The sequence below is a fragment of the Pan paniscus genome, chromosome 9 (genome assembly GCF_029289425.2).
Source record: "Pan paniscus chromosome 9, NHGRI_mPanPan1-v2.0_pri, whole genome shotgun sequence".
In the NCBI taxonomy this organism is placed as follows: Eukaryota; Metazoa; Chordata; class Mammalia; order Primates; family Hominidae; genus Pan; species Pan paniscus.
The window spans coordinates 87,952,744-87,965,079 of record NC_073258.2 but is presented as its reverse complement, the minus strand read 5'-3'; the positions used below and the strand labels follow the sequence as shown (position 1 = coordinate 87,965,079).

The following is a 12,336-nucleotide window of genomic DNA, read 5'->3' as shown; positions in this document are numbered from 1 at the left end:
TCCACAGCACTAACTTCTACATATCCTAATAAGCAAGGCTTAAAATCTTACAGCTTTATTTGATCCTTCGAACTTACATCTTTAAAACTGAGTTACTGGGTTTATTTTGTTGTTTGTTTATTTGTTTGTTTGTTTGTTTTTTGAGACACAGTCTCGCTCTGTCTCCCAGGCTGGGGAGCTGAGATCTCCACTCGCTGCAAGCGATTCTCCTGCCTCAGTCTCCCAAGTAGCTGGGATTACAGATGCCCACCACCACGCTGGCTAATTTTTGTATTTTTAGTAGGGGAAGGGTTTCAGCATTTGACCAGGCTGGTCTCGAACTCCTGACCTCAAGTGATCCTCCAGCCTCAGCCTCCCAAAATGCTGGGATTACAGGCATGAGCCACCATGCCCAGCCTGAGTTACACTGTTAATCTAACAGTTACATATACTACTTTACTTTTATTTTTATCTGTACCTTATGGCATTTATCTCAATGAATTTGTATTACAGGAGTATATGTGCCTAATCTCCCCTCCTAAACTATAAACTCAATGTAAGAAGTATGTCTCATTCATTTTATTCTTCACCATACCACATAGCACACAGCTGCCACAAACAGCACCCTGCAAATAGCAGACTCAATAAATACTTGGTAAACAAATAGGGGACAAATATTTCAATACCAATAGTCTAGGTTCAGATATTACTAAACTAATCATCAAATATCAGTCTCCCCTTCACCATATATTTCATCAATATTTATTGGCAAATAATGAAAAGAAAGTTTTTAAGAGTCAAAAGTTCAAGCATAGTTTTCTAAAAAATGAATAAAAGGCCTGATTATTCAGACTAATCTCTATCGCAATAAAATCAACTAATTAGTTGGATATGAAAGCAATCTGATGGAAAATCTGTTACCAGAGGGATTATTAGTGTAGAATTGACTCCCTCATTCCTCCAGGTGGGTCTCTTTCTACCAACATGTATTTTTATCCCTCATCTATGACAACTAAGAAGCAAATAATGGTAAATCAGAATTGGCCTGCTCTACTCAGAGTTAGCTGCTACAGAAAACAGTGAGTTGAGAAAGTGTTTACTGCAATACTAAGCCTTTACCTCTCAACTGGAAGCGACATGCTAGAGGCTGTAGTTTGTACTCAACAGAGAGCAGCCAAAGAATAACAAGAACTCACATATAAAAACAACTTCAGCCGGGTGCGGTGGCTCACGCCTGTAATCCCAGCACTTTGGGAGGCCGAGGCGGGCGGATCACAAGGTCAGGAGATCGAGACCATCCTGGCTAACAGAGTGAAACCCCGTCTCTACTAAAAATACAAAAAAATTAGCTGGGCGTGGTGGCAGGCACCTGTAGTCCCAGCTACTCGAGAGGCTGAGGCAGGAGAATGGCATGAACCCGGGAGGCGCAGCTTGCAGTGAGCCTAGATCGCGCCACCGCACTCCAGCCTGGGCAACAAAGCCAGACTCCGTCTCAAAAAAATAAAAATAAAAACACCTTCGACAAACTCAAAACGTCACATTAATGAATAGGAAAACCCATTATTCAATTGTTCATTTAAAAAAGACCACATGACGGCCGGGCGTGGTGGCTTACGCCTGTAATCCCAGCACTTTGGGAGGCTGAGGTGGGTGGATCACGAGGTCAGGAGATGGAGACCATCCTGGCCAATACGGTGAAACCCACCTCTACTAAAAATACAAAAATTAGCTGGGCGTGGTGGCGCGGCCTGTAGTCCCAGCTACTCGGCAGGCTGAGGCAGGAGAAGGGCGTGACCCCAGGAGGTGGAACTTGCAGTTAGCCGAGATTGTGCCACTGCACTCCAGCCTGGGCGACAGAGCAAGACTCTGTCTCAAATAAATAAATAAAACCATATGACTTATATCTCCAAAGGGATAATAAGAAATTATGTAAAAATCATTTAGTTATTGAAAAGAAAGATAAAGTGAGCCCCTTATTTACACCCCCATAAGTTAGGTCTCAAGCAAAAATCAAAGAGGGATTATGCACAGATTTACAATTCCATGGTCTCCAAAGCTCAGATAATCTAGACAGATATTCTGAGTAGTTTACATTCTTTAATGACTTCAGGGTTTCTTATTTTATTTTTTTAAGCCAAAAACAAAAACAAATGCCTATTACCAAAAACTTTTTAGTCTCATTGCTGGTCTTGTAGCCTCTAGAAAACTTGCTAAAGCACTCACTGCCTTAAAACACTCAGTCTGTATCACTGAACTGATTTCTTCAATCAGTGGTTTTCAAGCCTTTAGCAACCAATGAGACTGTCCATAAACCATTTTTTTTCCTAGAAATTTCAACTCTGGCTTAAATGTTTATTCAGAGCCTAGAAGTGATTAACTGATCCTTAGTAATCTAACAGATTTGTTGGATTACATGGTTCAAAGGGAGTAAATATTGAGTAAACATGTTCATCCACTGAAGAGTCTAAACATCTAAAGGTCAGTGAAAAAACAGGTTTTAAAATCATTCTTTCCCAAAAATGCAAAAGATTCTACTTTGGACTCAGCTAAAGGTAAATGCCAGTACCTTAATCTGGAGGTCCTGAAGAAAACCAACTAGGAAAAGAAAGGTCTTAGTGTTAGAACCATCTGAGGTTAGTGAACAAGTTTTCCTTCTTAGGGAAGGTACCTAAGAATCTCAACAGCATAGAATCCATACTCCCAAGTGGGCAACTGTATATTCTAAATTTGCCACAAAAACAAGGGCCTTATGCTTTCCTTAATCTTAGTGGTAGTCTAGGGGTTAAACAGTTTTGTTTGTTTGTTTGTTTGTTTGTTTGTTTTGAGACAGAGTCTCCCTCTGTTGCCAGGCTGGAGTGCAGTGGCGTGATCTCTGCTCAGTACAACCTCCGCCTCCCAGGTTCAAGCGATTCTCCTGCTTCAGCCTCCCGAGCAGCTGGGACTACAGGTGCACACCACCATGCCCAGCTAATTTTTGTATTTTTAGTAGAGACGGGTTTCACCATGTTGGCCAGGATGGTCTCCATTTCCTGACCTCGTGATCCACCCGCCTCAGCCTCCCAAAGTGCTGGGATTACAGGCGTCAGACACCGCACCCAGCCAACAGTTTAATAACTGTTTCATATGTATGTGTGCAGCAAGGGGTACCACCTATTTAGAATATGTAGCAATAACTAACATTCAAGAAATACAATATAAAATTCTAAAATATATTTTTGGTACATGCATACATTGTTACCGTATATCACAAAATATGTAAGAATCTGCTTTTTAAAAAAACTACAGCAATAGGCTGGGCCCAGTGGCTCACTCCTGTAATTCCAGCTCTTTGGGAGGCTGAGGCAGGTGGATCACCTGACGTCAGGAGTTCCAAACCAACCTGACCAACATGCAGAAACCCCGTCTCTACTAAAAATACAAAATTAGCCGGGCGTGGTGGTGCATACCTGTAATCCCAGCTACTCGGGAGGCTGAGGCAGCAGAATGGCTTGAACCTGGGAGGCGGAGGTTGTAGTGAGCCGAGATCACACCACTGCACTCCAGCCTGAGCAACAAGAGCAAAACTCTGTCTCAAAAAAAAAAAAAAAAACAAAACTACAGAAATAAATGATGAGTGAGAGCTGATATTCTTTACAAATTGTGAAAACACAAAGATTCACTATTATAATAAAAGGAATCATACATCTACATTTTGAAATAGTTTAAACAGTAGAAGATGAATACCGACTAAACAGTTGTAGATACTAAGATTAAAAGAAGCATGAGGGCAAATGTATAGAACAAGAAAGTAAATATGATATGAAGAAATCAGTTTAGTACAACACACATGATAATGTTTCCAATGAAAAGCAGATATATAAGACCCATTTGATAGGCTCCAGAAAACACTCTTGATAAAAATCTTCCTTCATGTTGGGGCTCAGAATACAATACCCCAAAATGAAGGCCTCAGAAGCAGCCTTAGAAGCAGAAGTTTTTTTCTGACCTTCTCCTGCTCTCCTGTCTCCTAGTCCCACTCTCCCCTGAGCTAGCCTTAGAAACTAGAATTTTCCCCAAGGCAGGTCATAAAAACCAGAACCTATTTTCCCCAAAGCCAGCCATAAAACTTAAAATATCATACTAACTTTCCCTTTGCCTTTCCATGTAAAAACTGGCCATAAAGAAACTATCTGACCTACCTTGTTTGACTGTAGGTCATAAGCCCCCATTCCAGAGAGGGTCCTGCCCCATACTCAAAAGAAAAGAAGGAATGCTCAGAGAGGCCAAGAAGAATCTAGACAGAGAGGCCAAGAAGAATCTAGACAGAGAGGCCAAGAAGAATCTAGACAGACAGACCTTGCTTCCCCAATCAGTCTATTACCATTATTGTCCAATCACATTTCTACATAGCTGTCTATACTTCGTTGAACCTAAGCATAAAAACAGATAATTTCCCCTGTATTTTTGGGTCTTCATTCTGAAGGCTCCCATGTATACACGTTAAATAAATTGGTACATGCCCTTTCTCCTATTAATCCATCTGCCTCCTGTCAGTGATTTTTGGTGAACCTTCAGAGGGCCAAGGGGAAAGCTCTCCATTGGTCCCTACACCAACTTGTCTTTAGAACTTCTCCATTTCTAGCAATAATGGCAACTGCAACAATCTGACTTGACAACCTAGAAGTATAAACAAGTCCTCATACTGCCCCAATATCCTTGGTCTCTAAGTCCTGTTCATTCTGCCACAAAATGCCTCTAGAACTGCCCTTTCATCTTCTCTGGCAGACCTGCCAAATATCTCTTCACTCCCGCACTATTCATGTGCTTATTCATTCATACCTTCACTCATTTAGACATATATTAAGCATTTAATGAGGTACTATACTAGTCTAAATACAAACCACTGTTTTAACAGAAGATAGAGACATATATCATAATTAATGCGCTATTATCCTATTTAACTCCTTACAACAGACTTTAAAAATTGGGTACAATCATCTTCTGCAAAGCAAGGGGACTAAGGCTCCATGCGATTCAGTAATTTTTCTAAAGATCATATTGATAGTAAATTGCAGGGTGAGATTCCACAGGAGTTCTGACTCTTTCCACCACTTAGTGAAATTGCTGCATCAATTTCTCAAAAATCTTTTCTATCCGGTCTTCCCAGTGCTACCAGATTTAGCATCTGAAAGCATCATTTTGTACTTGTAACCCCTTTGTTCAAAAAGAAACCTCAATAGCACGCACACAGAAAAACCCTCAGTGGCTCCTTTAGCCCGTCCTTCAGTCTTTCAGTCAAAAAAAAAAAAAAAATGAGAACCGAATCCTGTCTTCTTCCTTACTAGCTCTAAATCTTGTGAATCACTTAATGTCTCTAACCTTCAGTTATCTTACCTATAAAATGGGGATAATAAGCTGGGGTTGTGTAAGGGTTAAAAAAGATAAAATACGTAAAGGACTAAGCACATAATAAATGTAAGTTGTTATCGCTCACAACTCCTGTACGCAAACGTTCTGTTATAGACAATGTATTCATTGCTTCTCTTACAAAACCACTTAGTTTTCTGCCTCAGTTTACATTATCCTCCCTCCTCTCCACTAAGAATAGGTATGCTATAAATGTCTACTGCATGAATCAATGTCTGTATAGCCTTACCCTCAAGGCACAAGTCAAGGGCCACCTACTTCAAGAGGCCTTCCCTACCCACCTTCCATGAACTTCACTCTTAAGTGCCACCGGAGAAGGGAGGAAGAAAAATATGCATAACTATTCAAAACCTATGATAAACTAGAAAATATGTGATACATCATCAATGCATGATTTCATTTAATTCTCAAAAAGAAAGATAAAGTAACATATACAAAGTCAAATAGCTGGTAAATGATAGAGCTGACATTCAAATCCTCATACCCCGATCCCTTTTTTTTTTTTTTTGTGATGGAGTTTTGCTCTTGTTTCCCAGGCTGGAGTGCAATGGCACGATCTCAGCTCACTACAACCTCCATCTCCCAGGTTCAAGTGATTCTCCTGCCTCAGCCTCCCGAGTAGCTGGGATTACAGGCATGTGCCACCACGCCCAGCTAATTTTATATTTTTCGTAGAGATGGGGTTTCACCATGTTGGTCAAGCTGGCTGGTCTCGAACGCCTGACCTCAGGTGATCCACACACCTCGGCCTCCCAAAGAGCTGGGATTATGGGCGTGAGCCACTGCACCTGGCCTGATCCCTTTTTAAAGTCCAATTTCTTTCCACCACACCACCTTGCATCTTAGTACATGGGGGTATACATTTAATCAACTATCCAACACTCACAAAGAGAACAGCTATATGCTCCAAGTAGCCCCACCCACACCTACATGGATAACTGAAACAAAACTGTCATGAAATAATGCTCATCCTTAGTATGCGCAATATGTCCTAACATTTTTTATTTTCTTCCATTTCACTAATATAAAATAAAATGCTATTCAGTTCCCACTAATTTTATTTCACAACTACCAAGGAGTAGCAACCCAAATTTTCAAATACACAGATGTAAGGGTACAAGGCCACATGAGATGGAAAATTTATCCTCAATAAGTACTTAATCTTGTTGGAGATATAGTAGTAAAACACAACTCTTTTCCTGAACACCCCCAACCTACCTTGTTGGAGTAGGAGAACCTATGTTTCTATTGCTACCCTGAATGTCCCTATCATAGACTATAATCCATAAATTGTCTAGGCTACTGATATAACAAGTATCAGGCATTCAACAAATATTTGTTAAGTGAATGAATTAATGAATGAAAAGTGCTATGGATTTTCAGAGGGAGAAGTAGATAGCATAAACTCTCTTTCCACCTATATCATAATCCTCTGATGGCAGGAACAATCTTTTCTATAGTTGTATATCAGGAGCTCAATAATGTTTGTAGATGTTTTATTTTTTACAAATCTGAGCCTTATGCAGTGAGCTGTGATTGCGCCACTGCACTCCAGCCAGAATGGCAATACAACAAGGCCCTGTATCCAAAAATAAAAAGAAAAATTCTGAGACATAGACTGGCCACAGTGAATGTGGAAAAGCAGATAAACATGAATCTTTGCCAAAGAAAATCAAGGAAAAAATTTCCAGCTCCAGTAACAATTATTGGCCTCTACTCTAGATCTTTATTATTCAAAGTGCAGCCCCCACCATCAGCATTACCACGAGTTTGTTAGGAAAGCAGAGGTTCAGGCCCCACCAGGACCTAATGAATTAGAACCCCCATTTTAACATAATCCTCAGAGGATTCCTAACATACATGAAAATGTGAGAAGCATCAGTCTATACAATAAAAATGAAATGGGTGCCTGCAACCTCAAACAAAGTCATCACCTTCTCCTGTGTTATCTCTGAAATACATAATCAGACTTTTCAAGAAGTACTACAGATACAGCCATGACACACTTTCAGGAACATTAGGGTATAAATCTAAATTACTTCAATCAGAAATAATAATTGATCATCTGCTGAATATTGAAACTTTTAGAAGACATACAAAAAATACGATCTGTCTTCTTAGGACACAAACTGTAAGGCAAGAAAATGAGACAATGCACTTCAATGGCCAAAGTAATAATAAATCTTTAATATCAAGGATAAGGTTATTGAAAAAAAGATTTTGCGGAGAACATTTAAGAGCATCTTTAATAGTCCTCAGTGTTACATATACATACTGCCAAATATTCCCTATTAATTGCCCTGTATGTAAAGCTGTGTAACAGAAGGTCCTAGGTGACACAAAGTCAGATGTCCTAACCAAGTTCACTGACTGAAAGACTGGCATCACCCTTTAAATCACCACACACAATCTCAACCCAGGAGTCTGTTCTGTGAACTTGCAAAAACACTTGCAAAACCCCCAAATCACAATCCTGTCATCTCAAAACTGAGTCAAGATCTGAGGCCACAGGGACTTCGGGCCAAATATGCCTTCATTTAAAAAAAAAAAAAAAAAAAGCAAAATAAAACAGGGGAAACTAGATGAGGAAAGATTGCAGGTCCTTCTCATAGCCTCGCTGACCTACAAATACCTCTCCATCACAAGGCAGGCCAGAGGAAAATAACGCTGGTCTTTGAATTAACGTTTTTAAGTGTCCTAAACTTAATTCTAAAAGTTGGGAGCCATCCTCTTCCTAGCAACAGGCATTCAGATGACAGCTCAATCTCTAATTCCCCTCCTCCTTCTCCCTTGCAGTAATTGGTATATCCTTCCCTTGCGACCTCCCCCTTCCCCCTACCGACCCCCCAAAACACTCCGACCCCTCCAAAAGAGAGCCCGACACAAGGTAAGTCCCCCAGAGCCCCTCGGGAGCACCAACTGCAGCCCCCGGCCCATCTTCCAGACTAAACTCGCCCTGCGGGAGGGGTGACGGGTCTCACCAAGTACAGAGGAGCATAGATCTTCAGGGACTCCTCCAGGGCGCCCCCGGTGATCTGCAGGAAGGAGACCCGGCAGGAAGGGTGCCAAGTGTGGCCGATCTCATAGCAGTTATGAGGGATGGACTTGCTGAGGGCCGCCATGACGAGGAACAGCGCGGAGAAGACAGGAGGGGGAGAGCCTGAGCCCTGCAGGGAGGGGCGCGAGAGCCCAGCCGCCAGCCTCTCGCCCGGCCAGCACTCGGAGGTCCGGAATGGAGGGGAAAGGTCACGAGAGCGGGGTTACTCTGGGCCAAAGTCCTCGGATGTTGAGCGCTCGGCGTATCGCAGCTCAAGGAGGCGGGACGCGCACCGGGGAGGCGGGGAGAGGCGGCGCGTGCGCGCTCTCTCAAGAGGGCATCCGCTGGGGCGCGTTCCCGCGCGGCGGCGCGGCTGGGTGAGCGGAGGCGGAGAGGATCTTCGCACCCAGAGCCGAGGCTGTACGCGAGGGAGCGCAGCTCGGGGACGCGCCGCCTCCCCACCCCCGCGACGCCGTGCCCGGCTCCGGGGCGCGAGCGCTATGGCAGGTGCGCAGTAGGGGGTGGCTTGGGTCAAATTGTACTTCAGCTTCCAACTGCAAGCCAAGTAGAGCGGAGGGTAGTGGAAGAAAGGGATTAAATGTCTTTGTTGGGAGCTGGTGGAGGAAGAGGGTTGCCAGAGGAATGCCTGGGACAAACGTCCTCCCCAGCACCGGGAGCTTGCCTTCCCGAGAGTCCCAGGTAATAAACAGCTAGGGCTGCCTGCTAGTTGCAACTAACTACCCCCAGGTGCTGGGCTTTCCAAGCTCTGTGATACCTGGGAAGCTATGTTCATACCCCGACCGTGTGTGGGGAAGGGCAATAGGTCATCCTGTCCAAACCTTAGGCCACGGAGCAATCCTGTCTACAGCATCTTTGATAGGTGCTTATCAACCAAACAGCACACACAGTAGAGGCGGCAGTCGTGTGTTAGAACTCAGACCTGGCTAGGGAACTTGGCCAACAATTAGCAAGACAAGGGTCCTGTGTTGCTTGAGTCATATAACCCCTCTGTCAATTTCCTCACATGTAACAAACCTGCCAGTTTCTTTGGATTTCTAAATTCCATAGTCTCTTAAAGCAGAAACGAACTACCTTTAGAAGAATTCCATTCGAATCTTCTAGTCTTCATTCGTTCATCTACAAATATTTACTGAGTCATTACTATTTACCAGGCACTGTGCTAAGGAAACAAACAGAAACAAGAGAGACAAGATTTTTATTTTCACGAAGCTAGTATTCTAGAGGGAGAAGACAGAAAATAACAAAGAAAACTGAACAAGATAATATCAGATAGGTGTAGTTGTTTGAAGAAAATAAAAGAGAAATACTCAGATGAAAAGTCCAAAACAACAATGGCAAAAAGATAAAAAGTTTCTTTCTCTCAGGTAAAGGTAGGCAGTCCTAGAATAAAATGGTGGCTCCATAACGATTAGGGATCCCAGCCTCTTTGTGACAGTTTGCTATGCCATCTGCTACCTGTGATTTCCACCCTAACTTAGAAAATAACATGACATCAACATGCTAGCCAGGAAGACCAGCAAAAGGGGAAGAGAGGCCAGGCGCGGTGGCTCACACCTGTAATCCTAGTACTTTGAGAGGCTGAGGCGGGTGGATCACTTGAGGTCAGGAGTTTGAGACCAGCCTGGCCAACATGGTGAAACCCTGTCTCTACTAAGAATACAAAAATTTGCCAGAAATGGTGACACGCTCCTGTAATCCTAGCTACTCAGGGACTGAGGCAGGAGAATCGCTTGAACTCAGGAGGCAGAGGTTGCAGTGGGCCAAGATCACACCACTGTTGCCTTGGCAACAGAGAGACTCTATCTCAAAAAAAAAAAAAAAAAACGGGGGGGGGGGCGGGGAGAGAAGGGCATACTTCCTCTTTTTAAAAAAAGCTTCCCAGAAGATCCATACAAACTACTACAACTTACGTTCCTTGGACAAAGCTTAATCACATGGCCACACTTCATTGCAAGAGAGGATGGTGAATACAATCTTTTTTAATTAATGGGACAAATGCCCAGCTAACATTTGAGGTTTTATTACTGAGCAAAATGGAAAAAACAGATATTAGAGGCAACTAGCAGTGTCTGCCATAGTTCTATGTCTCTGGCTACCCAAATATCCGGGCACACCATTCTTTCTACAGATAGACATACCTTCCCTTTTCCAAGGGAGACAACCTAAAATCCCATGCAGTTGCTGAATCCTAGCCAAAGTCCAGAATATTCCTCAGGACCAGATGCAGATCTCATGGTAAAGTTATCATCCCCCTCAACACATCCAATATACAATGGTAGAATAGGAACAAGATAATCACAATTTTTTTCAAATCTCCAATTCAGAAACTAAGAAGATCAAAAACACAGCATAAACTTATCCAAAAAATTACAGAAATAGCAGTGCAGGCTTATTTTTTTTCAATAATCCATTCCTGAATATCTATGATCCTTCCACAAGAAAATGCTAAATAGGAACTTAGTTTTAAATGGGAAAAAATAAAATGCATTACATATCAACCAAAAAATTCTTAACAAGTATTTAAAATATAGTATCAAATATTAACAAAAAAAGATCATGTTAAGATGCACAATACTATACAAATAACATCTTATTCACCAAACAATTAATACGGGCTGGGCACGGTGGCTTGATGCCTATAATCCCAACACTTTGGGAGGCTGAGCTTGGTGGATCACCTGAAGTCATAAGTTCAAGACCAGCCTGGCCTATGGTGAAACTCCATCTCTACTAAAAATACAAAAAGTAGCCAGACATGGTGGTGGACACCTGTAATCCCAGCTACTCGGGAGGCTGAGGCAGGAGAATTGCTTGAACCTGGGAGGCGGAGGTTGCAGTGAGCCAAGATGGTGCCACTACACTCCAGCCTGGGCAACAGAACAAGACTCCGTCTCAAAAAAAAAAAAAATTTTTAATATGATTGTTAACTCTCAGTTGCTTCTGAATGTAATAGCACAATATCGTTTTCATGCCTGATAATAAACAATATATTTACTATGTGGCCCAGCAATTACACATTAATAAATAAGGAAATTTTTAAATTACAATTAAAACCAGGTGGTTTCTTTTATTTAACTGTTTTTTGTTTGTTTTGAGACATGGTCTCACTCTGCTGCCCAGGCTGAAGTGCAGTGGCGCAATCACAGCTCACAGCAGCCTATATCCCCTGGGCTCAGGAGATCCTCCTGCCTCAGCCTCCTGAGTAGCTGGGACCACAGGTACGCCACCACACCTGGCTAATGTTTTTAAATTATTTGTAGGGTCTCCCTATGTTACCCAGACTGCTCTTGAACTCCTGGGCTCAAGCTGTCCACCCACCTCAGCCTCCCAAACTGCTGGGATTACAGGTGTGCACCAACACACCTGGTCCTAATTAACTGTTAAATGGAGACTTGAAGCATAAAGAAATTTGAGAAAAAGGGGATGGTGCCAAAGGGGTCAATGCTGATGAGCTGGGTGGCAAAGGGGTGATTTCAGGGAAACTCCCAAGTTCCAAAGAAAGGATACTCTATCTTTTCTAGTGCTGCTATGGAGATTCCAAAACAGGAAGGCATTGATAAATCCTCAGGGGAGATGATCTGTGCTTTAGGATGCAAAAAAAATTGCAAAATGGAGCAGTATGCAGTTAAACCAGTAGCTTACATTTGTAAATTTCTTTATATGGTATTATAAGATATAGCAGGCTGTTTTTTAAAAGAAAGCCTTCTCTTCATGCCACCATTAAGTTTAAAGATAATGTTAAACATTGCATCTGCATGGGTCATTTATTCTTTTAGGTTGGCTATGACAGTGGCTTGATTGGATACTTTCTGGGGGCTTCATTGTTTCTTCTTTTTCATTAAAAAAAAGGCAGGGAGGGCTTTAGGGTTCATCAACAAGGTGAAGCAAAGAGT

The 12,336-nt window shown here is 42.3% G+C and overlaps 1 protein-coding gene across 6 annotated transcripts in view; it reads right to left on the bottom strand.

Moving 5' to 3' along the window:
* TMEM135 (transmembrane protein 135) overlaps positions 1-10,689 on the bottom strand; it is a 273,828-nt gene extending 263,139 nt beyond the window's left edge. Inside the window, exon 1 of one of the 6 annotated variants that reach the window (XM_055093835.2) lies at positions 8,367-10,689. In XM_055093835.2, coding sequence (XP_054949810.1) covers positions 8,367-8,507 — 141 coding nt within the window. In that variant the 5' untranslated portion in view covers positions 8,508-10,689. The remainder of the gene's footprint in view (positions 1-8,366) is intronic. The other 5 variants (XM_003832984.5, XM_003832983.5, XM_008958483.5 and 2 more) reach the window with 5 other exon arrangements.
* Between the last annotated feature and the right edge of the window lie 1,647 nt (positions 10,690-12,336).